Consider the following 16820-nt stretch of genomic DNA (forward strand, 5'->3'; position numbering starts at 1 on the left):
ACACACACACACACACACACACACACACACACACAGAGTGTGCGAGAGATAAGGCTAGTAGTTGCCATGGACTAGGGGAGAAGGAACGGGTTACAGGGTTTCTTTTGGGGATACCGAAAATGTTCTAAAACTGGATTGTGGTGATAACTGCACAACTCTGTGAATGTACTAAAAACCACTGAACTGGCCAGGCACAGTGGCTCACACCTGTAATCCCAGCACTTTGGAAGACAGAGATGGGCAGATCACTTGAGGTCAGGAGTTCCAGACCAGTCTGGCCAACATGGTGAAACCGCATCTCTACTAAAAATATTTTTAAAAATTAGCCAGGCATGGTGGTGCACCTGTAATCCCAGCTACTCGGGAGGCTGAGACATGAGAATCATTTGAAACCAGGAGGCAGAGGTTGCAGTGAGCCGAGTTCACACCACTGCACTCCAGCCCGGGTGACAGAGCCAGACTCTGTCTCAGAAACAAACAAAACAAAAACAACAAAAAACACAACTGAACACATTTAAGGTGAATTTTGTGGTATGTGAATTATCTCTAAGAACTTCTTTTTAATAAAATTGGGAAACAAAAAGATCACGTATAACAAACCAAAAACTGAGAGAAGTTATTTCTAACACATATAACATATAACAAGACAAGATCTAGAACATGTAAAGGACTCCTTCCAATCGATAAGAAAAATAACCCAGTTTGTAAAAATGTGCAAAAGACAAATATTTCATAGAATAGGGAAGACTAAAATGAGATAATTTTATATCCATTAGATGGCAAAAGTTAAGAAGTCTGATGATCCTGGTAGGGGTATGTATTGGTATAATCACTTTGAAAACAACATTACCTAGAAAGTTAAACATGCACATACTTTATGATCTAAGTGACCTCACTCCTAAGTATATACATGAGAGAAACTCTTATACACATATACATGCAGGAATGTCCCCATAATGTCGTTCGTGCCAGCAAAAATCTGGAAACAATGAAATGTCAATCAATAAGAAAATGGATACTCTATGATATATTCAAACAATGTACATCATAGGCTAGTGAAATTATAACCACATGCAACAATATGGATATATCTTTAAAATATTTCATGAAAAAGTAAGCTGGGCACGGCAACTCACACCTGTAATCCCAGCACTTTGGGAGGCTGAAGGAGGGGGATCACCTGAGGTCATGAGTTCGAGAAAAGAGCGAAACTCCGTCTCAAAAAAAAGAGTGAAGAATCAAGCCACAGAAGGTAATTTAAAAATGTACACCCAAGATTTAAAAAGAACTACAATTCCATAAGAAAAAGGCAGGCCACAGAATAGGAAAAAGAGCAAAAGACTTGTTTAGGCTTTTCACAAAAGAAAATACATGAATTTAAGTAGATATTTAAACCACAATGCCATTCTACTATATGGGCAACCAGAAGGGCCAAAACAAAACGGACAAAAGACTACCAAATGCTAACAAGGATTTAAGGCAACTGAAACTTCCAGTCATTGCTGGTGGGGGTATGAACTGGTACCGTCGCTTTGGAAAGCTACTGAGCAGTATGTACTAAAGCCAGACATATGCATATTTTTGAACCAGGAGTTTCACTCCTAGGTATGTAGTCAAAAGAATTGTGTACATTATGTTCCCCAAAAAAACAAGAATGTTTATAGCAATCCTCTTTGCAATAGTCAAAAGCTATTAATTACCCCAAAGTTCCTAAATGGTACAATGAATTACTAAATTGTAGTATTTTCATACAATGGAATACTATACAGCAATGAGAATGAATAAATTACAATACATACAACAATATGGATGAATGTTACATAATTTTGAATGAAAGGAGCCAGACACAAAAAAGGATATACTGTACAATTCCATTTATATGAAGCATAAAATCAGGCAAAAATCTATAAATTTGTCCTGACAGAAGTCAGTGGTTTTCCAGACTCGAAGGCAGGTACAAGTGCAGATAGGGTGCTGCTAACATTCCGTTTCAACTCTGTTCTGCTGGTTACATGGGTATGTTCACTTGAAAATCCATCAAGTTTTATCCTCGTGGTTTGTGTACTTTTCTGTATATATGTTCACTTCAATAAAGGTTATTTTTGGTCGGGGGCAGTGTCTCATACCTGTATTCCCAGCACTTTGAGAGGCTGAGGCAGGCCAACTGCTTAAGCCCAGGAGTTCCACAGCAGCCTGAGCAACATGGAGAAACCCTGTCTCTACAATTTTTTTTTTTTTTTTTTTTGAGATGGAGTCTCACTGTGTTGCCAGGCTGGAGTGCAGTGGCGTGATCTCGGCTCACTGTAACCTCCGCCTCCTGGGTTTAAGTGATTCTCCTGCCACAGCCTCCCAAGTAGCTGAGATTACAGGTGCATGCCACCACACCCAGCTAATTTTTTTTATTTTTAGTGGAGATGGGGTTCCACCACATTGGCCAGGATGGTCTCCATCTCCTGACCTCATGATCCGCCTGCCTCAGCCTCCCAAAGTGCTGGGATTACAGGCGTGAGCCACCATCCCTGGCCTACAAGTTTTTTTTTTAATTAGCTGGGCATGATGGCATTTGCCTGTAGTCCCAATCACTCAGGAGGCTGAGATGGGAGAATCACTTGAGCTCAGGAGGCGGAGGTTGCAATGAGCCGAGATTGTGCACCACTACACATCAGCCTGGGAAACAGAGAAGAGACACAGTCTCAAAAAAAAAAAAAGGAAAAAAGTATTTTTTAAAAAAACAATGAAGAAATAGAAACCCTGACTAGACCTATAATGGCTAAAACAGCCTAAGTCAGCATTTTAAAATCTACCCACCAAGAAAAACGAAATTCCAAGACCAGATGGTTTTCCTGCTTAATTCTAACAGATTTTCAAGAAACAGATTTTTATTTTATACAATCTGTGCCAGAAAAAAGAGTGCCAAACTCACTTTATGAGCCTCGTGTTTTGTTGTTGTTGTTGTTGTTGTTGTTGTTGAGACAGAATCTCGCTCTGTCGCCCAGGCTAGAGTGCAGTGGTGTGATCTCAGCTCACTGCAACCTCTGCCTCCCGAGTTCACGCCATTCTCCCGCCTCAGCCTCCCGAGTAGCTGAGATTATAGGCGTGTGCAACCATGCCTGGCTAATTTTTGTATTTTTAGTAGAGACGGGGTTTCACTATGTTGGCCAGGCTGGTCTCGAACTCCTGATCTCAGATGATCCGCCCGCCTCAGCCTCCCAGAGTGCTGGGATTACAGGCGTGAACCACTGTGCCCAGCCCATGAGGCTTATTCTAATAAGACTGATACCCAAAACAGAAAAGGGCAGTCTAAGAGAATTATAGGTTACTCTCTCAGTTGTGATAATAGATGTAAAATACGTGTGTGTGTGTGTGTGTGTGTGTGTGTGTGTATATATATATATATTTAAACATCTTTAGCAAAAACAAAATTAAGGAATAAATCAGTTGATGTAACTTACTACATTAATAGATTAAAGGAGAGATTTCGGACTGTAGTTCTCTTGTCTGGTAAAACATACACATGCATACACATACACAAAAACAAATTTACGTGTTAAGTGTGTGTCAATGCATTCTACAGTATTGTTTCTAAAAGCAAAGTATTTGATATAACCTCACTGCCCAGCAACAGAAGAAATGATAGATAGTTACAATGGATTAATAAAGGCAGTTAAAATGAGTGTACTAAAGCTAATGTATCAATCAAATTACAGAAATGTAAATTTTGACATCAAATCATAAAATATTGAGGGGGAGTAAAAGTATATTTTTGATTGCTATTAAAATGTTAAGTTGTTATCAGCTTAAAATAGCCTGTAATAAGTAAAAGATGTTTTATGTTATCTCCATGGTAACCACAAAGCAAAAACCTAAAAAGAAAGGATTCAAATCATACCACCACAGAAAACCATCAAATCACAAAGGAAGACAGCAAGAGAGGAAGAAACAAAGGCTCTAAAAAATAACCAGAAAACTAATTACAAAATGGCAGTAGCAAATATCAATTATTATCTTAAGTGTAAATGGATAAAAAAATAAACAAAAAAACATGCCGGATGCAGTGGCTCATGCCTGTAATCCCAGCCCTTTGGGAGGCCAAAGCAGGTGGATCACGAGGTCAGGAAATCAAGACCAGACTGGTCAACATGATGAAACACCATCCCTACTAAAAATACAAAAATTAGCCAAGCGTGGTGGTGGGCACCTGTAATCCCAGCTACTCGGGAGGCTGACGCAGGAGAATTGCTTAAACCTAGGAGGCAGAGGATGCAGTGAGCCAAGATCACGCCACTGCACTCCAGCCTGGGTGACAGAGAAAGACTCCGACTCAAAAACAAACAAGAAACAGACCCAACAATATACTAGCTACGAGAGGCAGTAGGGATACATATAGACTGAAAGTGAAGAAATAGAAACAGATATTCTAGGTAAATGGAAACCAAAAGAGAGCTAGAGTGGTAGCTATAACTAGACAAAACAGACTAAGTCAAAAACTGTAAACTGAGACAAAGAAGGTCATTGTATAGTGATAAAATGGTCAATTCATCAGGAGGATCTAACTATTATAAATATATATGCATACACCTAATGTTAGAGCACCTAAACATATAAAGCAATTACTAATATGAGGGGAGAGACTGAAATGCAGTAACAGTAGGGGACTTCAATACCCCACTTGCAGCAATGAACACATTATCTAGACAGAAAATATAGAAATATTGGACTTGAATTACACTCAGACTAAACAGATCTGGCATATACAGAACATTCCATCTAACAGCAACAGAATAAACATTATTCTCAAGCACATGCAGAACATTCTCCATATGTTAGAGGTCATATAATAAGACTTTAAAAATGTAAGAGGAGGCCAGGCGTGGTGGCTCATACCTGTAATCCCAGCACTTTGAGAGGCTAAGGCGGGTGGTTCACTTGAGGTCAGAAGTTAGAGACCAGCCTGGCCAACATGGCGAAACTCCATCTTTACTAAAAATACAAAAAATCAGCTAGGTGTGATGATGGATGCCTGTAATCCCAGCTACTCAGGAGGCTGAGGCAGGAGAATTGCTTGAACCTGGGAGGCAGAAGTTAAAGTTAGCAAAGATCGCACCATTGGACTCCAGCCTAGGCAACAAGAGCAAAACTCCATCTCAAAAAAAAAAAAAAAAAGTAAAAGGATTGAAATCATATTAGGTACCTTTTCCAATCACAATGGCATGAAACCAGAAATCAATAACGGGGAAATCATGGAAAATTCATAAATATGTGGAAATTAAACAGTATACTCCTGAATCACCAACGGGTCCAAAAATAAATCAAAAAGGAAATCATAAAATACCTTGACACACATGAAAATGGAGACACAACATACAAAAACTCATGATATGCAGCAAAAGCAGTTTTTTTGTTTGTTTGTTTTTTCTTTTGAGACCTAGTCTCACTGTCACCCAGGCTGAAGTACAGTGGCATGATCACGGCTCACTGCAGCCTCAACCTCCTGGGTTCAAGTAATCCTCCCATCTCATCCTCCCAAGTAGCTGCAACTACAGGCATGTGCCACTATGCCTGGGTAATTTTTTCAATTTTTGTAGAGACAGGGTTTCACCATGGCTGGTCTCTGGGCTCAAGCCTTGGCCCCCCAAAGTGCTGGGATTACTGACGTGAGTCATCACACCCAGCCAACAAAAGCAGTTCTAAGGGGGAAATTTATAGCAATAAACATCTATATCAGAAAAGAAGAAAGGCATCACATTACCTGACTTTAAAATACACTATAAAACTATAGTAACCAAAACAGTATGGTATTGGTATAAAAACAAGACACATAGGCCAATGGAACAGAATAGAAAGCCCATAAATAAATACATGCATTTACAGCCAACTGATTTTTCAAAAGGTGACAAGAACATACAGTGGGGAAAGGACACCTGCTTCAATAAATTGTACTGGAAAAACTGGTATCCATCTGCAGAAGAATAAAACCAGACCCCCATCTCTCACCACATTAAAACAAAAAAATCAACTCAAACTGGATTAATGACTTAAACATAAGACCTGAAACTATAAAACTACTAGAAGATAACACAGAGAAAATGTTTCAGGATATTGGTCTAAGCAAAGATTTTATGGCTAAGGCCTTAAAAGCACAGGCAACAAAATGAAAAATAGACAAATGGGACTATGTTAAACTAAAAAGCTTCTGCATAGCAAAGAAAACATTCAACAGAATGAAGAGACAACATGTAAAATGGGGAAAAAATACTTGCAAACTATTCATTTGATAAGGCACTAATATCCAGAATATACAAGGAATTCAAACAACTGAACAACAACAAAAAAACAAATAATCCCATTAAAAAGTGGGCAAAGGGCCAGGCGTGGTGGTTCACACTTGTAATCCCAGCACTTTGGGAGGCAGAGGTGGGCGAACCACTTGAGGTCAGAAGTTCAAGACCAGCCTGGGCAGCATGTGAAATCTCATCTCTACTAAAAATGCAAAAAGTAGCCAGGCATGGTGGCACACCCCTGTAGTCCCAGCTACTCGGGAGGCTGAGGTGGGAGAATCACTTGAACCTGGGAAGCAGAGGCTGCAGTGAGCTGAGATCATGCCACTGCACTCCAGCGTGGGCAACAGAGCGAGACTCCATCTCAAAAAAATACAATACAATACAATACAATACAATACAATACAATACAATACAACACAACACAACACAAAAGTACACAATGGACATGAATACACATTTCTCAAAAGATGACAAATAGCCAATAGCTATATGAAAAAATGTTCAACATCACTAATCGTCTAACAAATGCAAATCAAAACCACCCTGAAATATCATCTTACCTCAGTTAGAATGCAAAAAGATAAAAAATAACAAATGCTGGCAAGGATACAAAGAAAAGGGAACTCTTATATGCTGTTGGTGGGAATGTAAATTAGTACAACCGTTATGGAAAACCATCACGGAGATTCCTCAGAGAACTAAAAATAGAACTGTTACATGATCCAGCAATCCACTATTGGGCATTTATCCGAGGGAAAGAAAATCATATCAAAGGGATACCTGCACCCCTATGTTTACTGCAGCACTATTCACAACAGCCAAGATACGAGCTGGTCATAGTATAGCTGCTTGTGCCTGTAATCCCAACATTTTTGGAAGGTCAAGACAGAAGGATAACTTGAGGCCAGTAATTGGAGACCAGCTTGGGCAACATAGTGCAATTCTGTCTCTACAAAAAAGAATTAAAAATTTAGTTGGGCATGGTGGTGCATACCTGTAGTCTTAGCTACTCGGGAAGCTGAGGTGGGAGGATCTCTTAAGCCCAGGAATTTGAGGTTGTAATGAGCCATGATTTTACCACTGCACTCTAGCCTTGGGTGACAGAGAGAGACCCTTTTTTTTTTTTTTTTTTTTTTTTGTTGCGATAGGGTTTCCCTTTGTCTCCCAGACTGAAATGCAGTGGCATGATCTCGGCTCACTGCAGCCTCAACCTTTCTGGGCTCAAGTGATCCTCCCACCTCAGCCTCCTTAGGGGCTGGGACTACAGGCATGTGCCACAATACCCAGCTAATGTTTGTATTTTTTGTAGAGATGGGGTGTCACTATGTTGCTCAGCCTGGTCTCAAACTCCTGGGCTCAAGTGATCTGCCTGCCTTGGCCCCACAAAGTGCTGGGATTACAGGTGTGAGCCACTGCGCCTGGCTGACTCTGTCTCTTCCCAGAAAAAAAAAAAAAAAAGGAATATTCTTCATTCCTAAAAAGAATGAAATCTCATCATTTGCAGTACCATGGATGGAACTGAAGGTCATTATGTTAAGTGAAATAAGCCAGGCACAGAAAGACAAATGTTGCATGTTCTCACTCATATGTGAGGGCTAAAAAAAGTTTATCTCATGGAGGTAGAGATAGTTACCAGAGGCTGGAAAGGACTTGGGGAGGATAAAGAGAGAGGCTGGTTAATAGATACAAACATGGATAGAAGGAATAAGTTCTAGTGTTTGACAGCATAATAGTGACTATAGTTAATGATAACTGCATATTATTTGCATATTTCAAAATAGCTAGAAGATTGGAAATACTTCCAACTCAAAGAAATGATAAAAGTTTGAGGTGATGGAAACCTTAAATACCCCAATCTGGTTCTTCTGTTTGTTTTAAGATGGAGTTTTGCTCTGTTGCCTAGGCTGGAGTACAATGGCACTATCTCAGCTCACTGCAACCTCCAGCTCCCTGGTGCAGGTGATTCTCCTGCCTCAGCCTCCGGAGCAGCTGGGACTACAGGCACACGCCACCAAGCTCAGCAAATTTTTGTATTTTTAGTAGAGATGGGGTTTCACCACGTTGGCCAAGCTAGTCTTGAACTCCTGACCTCAGGTGATCCACTAGCCTTGACCTCTCAAAGTGCTGGGATTACAGGCATGAGCCACCGTGCCCAGCTAAAATACCCCAATTTGATCAGTACATATTGTATACATGTATGAAAATACCACATGTACCTTGTATGTACAATTATTATGTATTAATTTTAAAAACAATTTCAGAAAAAGAAGATCTCAACAATCTAACACTACATGTCAAGGCACTAGAGAAAGAACAACAGACGAAGGCCAAAATTAGCAGAAGGAGGGAAATAACAAAGGTCAAAGCAGAAATAAACAAGGACTAGAAAAACAACAAAACAAAATCAATGAAGCTAAGAGTTTTTTTTTTTTTTAAAGATAAACAAAATTGACAAACTATTAGCTAGACTAAGAAAAAAAGACAACTCAAAATCAGAAATGAAGCCGAGTGCAATGGCTCATGCCTGTAATCCAGCACTTTGGGAAGCCGAGGCAGGTGGATCACTTGAGGTCAGGAGTTCAAGACCAGCCTAACCAACACAGTGAAACTCCATCCGTACTAAAAATAAAAACATTAGCTGGGCATAGTGGCACACACCTGTAGTTCTAGCTACTTGGGAGGCTGAGGCAGGAGAATCACTTGAATCCAGGAGGCAGAGATTGCAGTGAGCCGAGATCGTGCCACTGCACTCCAGCCTGGGCAATAGACCAAGATTCCGTCTCAAAAGACAGCAGAAACAAGAGGACACATTATAATTGATAACACAAATATAAAGGATCCTAAGAAACTACTATAAACAATTATACACCAACAAATTGGATAGCCTAGAAGAAATGCATAAACTGCTAGGTACATACAACCTACTAAAATTGAACTATGGAGAAACAGGAAATCTGAAAAGGCCAGGCACGGTGGCTCATGCCTGTAATCCCAACACTCTGGAAGGCCAAATGGGCCCAGGAGTTTGAGACCAGCCTGGGCAATATAGTGAGAGCCCATCTCTACAAAAGATACAAAAATTAGCCAGGCATGATGGCATGTGCCTATAGTCCCAGCTACTAGGAAAGCTGAGGTGGAAGGATCAGTTGAGCCCAGGAGAAGGTTGCAGAATAGATCAATAACAAGGAAATTGAATTAGTAATAAAGTCTCCCATCAGAGAAAAGCTCAGGGTCAGACGACTTTACAGCTGAATTCTACCCAACATTTAAAAAAGAACTAGTATCAATCCTTCTCAAACCCTTCCAATAAATTGAACCAGAGAGAATACCTCTAAACTCATTTTATGAGGCCAATAATACCCTGATACTAAAGCCAGACAAGGACAGTACAAGAAAAGAAAATTACAAGGCAATAGCCCTGATGAACATAGATGCAAAAATCCTCAACAAAATACTAGCAGATCTAGTTCAACATCATATTTTTTATTTCATTTTATTTTTTGAGACAGAGTCTCACACTGTCACCCAGGTGGAGTGCAATGGTGCAGACTTCCGCCTCCCGGGTTCAAGCAATTCTTCTGCCTCAGCCTCCTGAATAGCTGGGGCTACAGGTGTGTGCCACCATGCTAGGCTAATTTTATTGTATTTTTAGTAATGACAAGTTTTCACCATGTTGTCCAGGTTGTTCTCAAACTCCTAACCTCAAGTGATCTGCCTGCCTCAGCCTCCCAAAGTGCTGGGATTACAGGAGTGAGCCACCACATCCAGCCACTCACCACTTCTTTTCAGCACGGTACTGGAATTCCTAGCCAGCGCAATTAGGCAAGAGAAAGAAATGAAAGGCATGCCAATAGAAAAAGAAAAACTGAAATTCTCTGTTTGCTAAGGACATGATCTTATATAGAGAAAACCCTAAAAACTCCACCAAAAAAAACTGTTAGAACTGAAATGAATTCAATAAAGTTTCAGGATACAGAATCAACATATAAAAATCAGTAGCACTTCTTTTTTTTTTGGTGAGATGGGGTCTTGCTCTGTCACCCAGGCTGGAGTGCAGTGGCATAATCACAGCTCACTGCAGCTTCAACCTCCTGGGCTCAAGCTATCCTTCCACATCAGCCTCTGGAGTAGCAGGTGTGCACCACTATACTTGGCTATTTTTTAAAATTTTATGTAGAGACAGGGTCGCCCTATGTTGTCCAGGCTGGTCTTGAACTCCCAGACTCAAGCAATCCTCCCACCTCAGCCTCCCAAAGAACTGGGATTACAGGTATAAGCCACTGTATCCGGCCACAGTGGCATTTCTATACATTAATGACAAACTATCCAAAAAAGAAATTAAGAAAATAATCCCATTTGCAATAGCAAAAACAACAAAAACTACTTAGGTGTCAATTTAACCAAGGAGGTGAAAGATACTGAAGACTCTACATATCCAAGAAAGAAACTGAAGAAAATACAAATAAATGAAAAGATATCCTGTATTCTTGGATTTGAAAAATTAACATTGCTAAAATGTCCATATTATGTAAAGCAATCTACAGATTCAATGCAATCTCTATGAAACGTCCAATGAAATTTTTTACAGAAATAGAAAAAAATCCTTAAATTTATGTGAAATGACAAAAGACCCCCAAATTGCCAAAACAATCAGGCCAAAAGAACAAAGCTGGAGGCATCGCACTCCCTGATCTCAAAATATGTTGTTACATAAAGCTGTTATAATCAAAACTGCATGTTCTGGCATAAAAACCGACCTGTAGACCAGTGGAACAGGATGGAATGCTCAGAAATAAACCCAGGCATTTATGGTCAAATGATTTTCCACAAAGGTGCCAAGAACATAAAATAGGGAAAGGACAGTAAATAAATAGTGTCAGGAAAACTGGATATTCACAGGCAGAAGAATCAAAGTGGATCCTTATCTCATATCATAAACAGAAACCAGCTCAAAATGGATTAAAGACTTCAGCATAAGACCTGAAACTATGAAACAACTACAAGTAAACCTGGAGAAGCTCCACAACGCTGGCCGAGCAATGATCATTTTGAATGTGACCCTGAAAGCACAGGCAATAAAAGCAAAAACAGACAAAGGGAATTGCATCAAATGTGAAAGCTTCTGCACAGCAAAGGAAACAATTAACTAAGGGGAGAGATAACACAAATAGGTGAAAATATTTGCAAACCCTACATCTGATAAGCAGTTAATATCTAAAATATATAAGAACTCAACTCATTAGCAAGAAAACAAATAACCTGATTTTAAAATGGACAAAGAACCAGAACAGATATTTCTCAAGACATACAAATGTCCAGTGGGTTCATGACAAAAATGTTCAACATCATTACGCATTAAGGAAAGAGAAATTAAAATCATAATGAGTGATGACCCCACACCTGTTAGAATGGCTATTATCACAAAGATGAAAGGTAACAAGTGCTGGCAAAGATGTGGAGATAAAGGAATCCTGTACTTTGCTGGTGGGAATGTAAATTAGTACTGTTATTATGGAAAATGGTATAAAGATTTGAAAAACTAAAACCAGGCCAGGTGTGGGAACACATGCCTGTAGTCTCAGATACTTGGGAGGCTGAAGTGGGAGGATCGCTTGAGCCTGGGAGTTCAAGGCTGCAGTGAGCCATGATTGTGCCACTGTACTCCAGCCTGGGTGACAGAGCAAAACCCAGTCTTTAAAAACAACAACAAAAAACCCCTACTACCAGCAATCTGACTTCTGGATATACATCCAAAGGAATTGGAATCGATACGTTGAAGGGATATCTACATGCCCATGCTCATTGCAGTATTATTCACAAAAGCCAAGATATGGAATCAAACTAAGCATCTGTCAGTGGATAAATGAATAAAGAAAATGTGATATATTTGGAACACTATTCAGCCTTTAAAAAGGAAATTCTGCCATTTGCAACAGCATGGATGGAACTGGAGGACACTATGCTAAGTGAAACAAGCCAGGCACAGAAAGACAAATACTGCACGATTTCACTTACGTGTGGAATCTAAAAAAAAATTGAACTCATCGAAGTAGAGAGTAGAGGTGGTTACCACAGGCTGGGGAGGGGAGTGAGGAATGAGGAGTTTTTGGTCAAAGGGTATAAAGTTTCAGTGAGGAGATCTGACACCTATTGCATGGCAGAGTGACTATCGTAAATAAAAGGTATCGTGTATTTCAAAATAGCTGAGCAAATTTCAAATGCCTCACCACAAAAAATAAGTGAGGTGAGGAATATGTTAGCTTGATTTAATCATTCCACATTGTGTGTGTGTGCACGCGTGTACATACATCTCTCAAAACATGACATTGTACCCCATTAATGTATAAAATTTTGATTTATCAATTAAAATATTAATAAATTAAAAAGCTAATGTATTGATGGATTAATATCATTAAAGATAATATTGAAGAGAAAAAGCATCTATAGAAGAATATGTTCCATATGATACCAGATATAGAGAATATGCAAAACAGAGAATGCAAACATTTGCGGAAAAGAATGCATGGGAATAATATACACCGAATTCGGGTAATGGTTACATCAGGAAATGGAAGGGAGTGAGATCATTAAAGATACACAGGGGATTTTTATCTACAGTATTATATTATTATTTTATTTTAGGCAGAGTTTCCCTCTGTTGCTTAGGCTGGAGTGCAGCGGCACTATCTCAGCTTGCTGCAGCCTCAACCTCCCCAGCTCAAGTGATCCTCCCACCTCAGCCCCTTGAGTAGCTAGGACCACAGGTATGTACCACCACGCTCAGCTAACTTTTTAATTTTTTTGTAGAGATGGGGTTTCACCATGTTGCCCAGGCTGGTCTCCAACTCTTGAGCTCAAGCAATCCTCCTGCCTCGGCCTCCCGAAGTGCTGGGACTACAGGCGTGAGCCACTGCTCCTGGCCTGTGTTTTATTTCTTTACCTAGGTGGCAAATAGCATGACTACTTATTCCGTTCAGACTTCTGTGCCTAAAGTATTTCATCATTTTAAAAAACACTCTTTCTAGAAACCAATGATTTGAGGAGGGTTGAAGGAGTTAGATATTGTTAGCATATGATTGCCATTTTCAAATATTTGAAGGAACACGTATAAGAAAAAAAGGTATTTTGCTTTGCTAATGCATATGTACAAGCATTTGTTAACTGTAAGCCACACACATATTGCTATCACTGCTTCAGAGGACAGAATGAGGACAAATGGGAAGACTCTACAAGGAGGAAGGTAGATTTGGGCTCACTATAGAGACATGCTTAACAATCAGAGGCAGCACAGTGTCAGAGATGAGAGCAAGACGGTTTGGAGCCAGCCTGCCTGGGTTCAGGTCTTGGCTCTGCTCTTTGTAGGCAGAATGATTTGGGGCAAATCATTTAACCTCTCTGTGCCTGTTTCCCATTCTGTAAAATGGGAATAATACAGAGTGCCTACCTCAAAGGCTAGAATAAGGATTAAATGCTTATTTGTAAAGTGCCTAGAACAGTGCCTGATACATAACAAATGCTATGTAAGTGTTCATAAAATAAATCTAACAAAGAATCTAGCAAATAAAGAGCTTGTCTCGCAAAGCAGTAAACTATTCAAGGGCTCATGCAAAGGCTGGATAAATCTCTTTTAAGGATGGCGCAGGGGAATCCTTCCCTTCTAGTCTAGAGATGTATGCTTCTTAAACTTCATTATGCACAGAAACCACACAGGGATATTAAAATGCAGATTCTAATTCAGTGAGCCTGAGATAGGGCCTGAGATTCTTTTTTTCTCTTTTTTCTGAGATGGAGTCTCTCTCTGTCGTCCAGGCTGGAGTACAGTGGTGCAATCTCAGCTCACTGCAACCTCCGCCTCCCGGGTTCAAGTGATTCTCCTGCCTCAGCCTCCCGAGTAGCTGGGAATACAGGCAGATGCCACCACACCCGGCTAATTTTTTTTTTTTTTTTTTGTATTTTTAGTAGAGATGGGGTTTCACCATGTTGGCCAGGCTGGTCTCAATCTCCTGACCTCGTGATCCGCCCACCTCAGCCCCCCAAAGTGCTAGGATTACAGGTGTGAGCCACCATGCCTGGCCTGAGATTTTTTATTTCTAACAAGTGGTGCCAATGCTATGGTTCTCCTGAGGGCTACACTTTAAGTAGCAAAGCTCTAGATGGTTTTAGTCCTACTGTCATACATCACAATTTCAAAGATGCTTAGCTTTTTATTTTATTTTATTTTATTTTATTTTTTTTTTTGAGACCAAGTCTCACTCGCTCAAGCTAGAGTGCAGTGGCCCAATCTCGCTCACTGCAACCTCTGCCTCCCAAGTTCAAGCAATTCTCCTGCCTCAGCCTCCCGAGTAGCTGGGATTACAGGCACCCGCCACCACACCCAGCTAATTTTTTTCCATTTTTAGTAGAGATGGGGTTTCACCATGTTTGCAAGACTGGTCTCAAACTCCTGACCTCAGGTGATCTGCCCACCTCAGCCTCCCAAAGTGCTGGGATTATAGATGTGAGCCACCATGCCCAGCCTCACAGATGCTTAGTTTTTATCTCTGATGAATCAATTTGCAGCAAATTCTAAATATAGTTCTCTTTCAAAACCAACTTTTGGCCGCTTAATCAACCAATAATAGTTTGATTACTAAAATAACTAAGTTTTTGTTGTTGTTGTTGTTTTGTTTTTTGTTTTTTAAGAGATGGGGTTTTGCCATGTTGCCAGGGCTGCTGGCTTGAATTCCGGGACTCAAGCGATCCTCCTACCTCAGCCTCCCAAAGTGCAGGGATTACAGGCATGAGCCACTGTGCCTGGCCTAGGACTAAGAATTTATAGGAGGTTTGGGGTGATGTTTTATATAAACATATATATTTCCATAATGCACATACTTTTTTTTTTTTTTTTAAAGAGATGGAGTCTTGCCCTGTCACCCAGGCTGGAGTGCAGAGGAGCAATCATAGCTTACCATAGACTCTAACTCCTGTCCCCAAACAATCCTTCCACCTCAGCCACCACAATTGCTGGAATTATTAATACAAGAGGCAGCCACTGAGCCCAGCAATAATTATAATTTTTATATTAAATTCAGACTTTTGTCATTTGGATTTTCTTAAAGCAGAAACATCTATATGAGAAATAAAAATAGTAAAGTATAAGGGAGGCAGTTCCTGCACTGTTTGGGAATCTACATCCGAGTCTGCATTTGATATAACAGAGAAGAGAAGGCCACTCTAGATTCCCAAGCAAGGAAGTGAGAGAAGAAAAACCATGTTTGGGAGCAGGATAAATTGGAAAGGAGAATATCGAGGCTCGAAGTGAACACACAAAATACTGAGCTGATAATTTTGTTAAAGTGTGGAGGTACGGTTCCGAGAGCTGCTAATGAGGAAGACCAGTGGGATTCACATTTTAGAAGACACTAATTCAACAATAAGCTGAAGAGGCAAATGAGACTTCGGTGGACTCTCGTGAATCATACTAGGCTCCAGCGGGCGTCTCAACCATTTGATGTAGACACAACTGGGCCTCCAGGTACAATTTGAAATATGAGTATGTTCTGAGACAGATCTTTAACACCGTGATCCAGAACAGAAACCCAGAGAGGCTTGCTACTTGGGGATGGTTGATGTGAATTCCGGTGATTTGGTCTAAATTATACTCCATGCTTTCTTTCCTTCAGGAAATCTTCATTGATCATAGTTGACTTAGAACCATGGGGACCCCAGAGTTTTTCTAGGCCTGGCTGTATACAGGCATTGAATCTTGTGGCTAGTATGTACCTACTGTTTTGCAGCTTTGGCCACAAAGTGGTTCATGGTTATTCAACATAAAGCTATCAAAGGCTGGGCCTGGTGGCTGATGCTTGTAATCCCAGCACTTTAAGGGGCCAGGGTGGGAGGGTCCCTTGAGCCCAGGAGGTCAAGACCAGCATGGGCAGCATAGCGAGACCTCATCTCTACTTTAAAAGAAAAAAAAATGCCTGTATTTTCATGCGTGTAGTCTCGGCTGCTTGTAAATGCACATGCCTGTAGTCTCAGCTACTCCGGGAGGATCACTGAGTTGGAGGCTGCAGTGAGCTGTGATTGCGCCACCGACAGCACTCCAGCCTGGGCAACAGAGCAAGGCCCTGTCTCAAAAGCAATGTTAAGCTACTGGAACCAACTTCTCCTGCTGCCTCTAGGAGCACAATTTGCAAGTATCCTTAGATCTAAAATAGCCACTGAGTGGAGAGAAAATAAAGAGGCAGTGAACAGTATATTTTATTTCTTTGTTCCTCTACTTGTCTAGGTCAAAGTGGAGAGTTTCCTGGTCTATATATTTTTAAAGTAGGGCATAAAAGAAGTCAGGGAGAGACAGGAGAAATAGGGATTCGAGCAGATAATTCTAGAGTTTTCTTTACAATTGGGTTACTTTTTTTTTTTTTTTTGAGACGGAGTTTCGCTCTGTTGCCTAGGCTGGAGTGCAGTGAAGCGATCTCGGCTCACTGCAAGCTCTGCATCCCGGGTTCACACCATTCTTCTGCCTCAGCCTCCCGAGTAGCTGGGACTACTGGTACC

The 16820-nt window shown here is 40.5% G+C and overlaps 1 protein-coding gene across 3 annotated transcripts in view; it reads right to left on the minus strand.

The window, feature by feature from the left end:
* Window positions 1-4941: 4941 nt before the first annotated feature.
* USP50 (ubiquitin specific peptidase 50) overlaps window positions 4942-16820 on the minus strand; it is a 28739-nt gene continuing 16860 nt past the window's right edge. For all 3 annotated transcript variants that reach the window (XM_031661624.1, XM_031661625.1, XM_031661626.1), the window contains exon 7: window positions 4942-4980. In XM_031661624.1, coding sequence (XP_031517484.1) covers window positions 4978-4980 — 3 coding nt within the window. In that variant the 3' untranslated portion in view covers window positions 4942-4977. The remainder of the gene's footprint in view (window positions 4981-16820) is intronic.

The sequence above is a fragment of the Papio anubis genome, unplaced genomic scaffold (genome assembly GCF_008728515.1).
Source record: "Papio anubis isolate 15944 unplaced genomic scaffold, Panubis1.0 scaffold206, whole genome shotgun sequence".
NCBI classification, from domain to species: domain Eukaryota; kingdom Metazoa; phylum Chordata; class Mammalia; order Primates; family Cercopithecidae; genus Papio; species Papio anubis.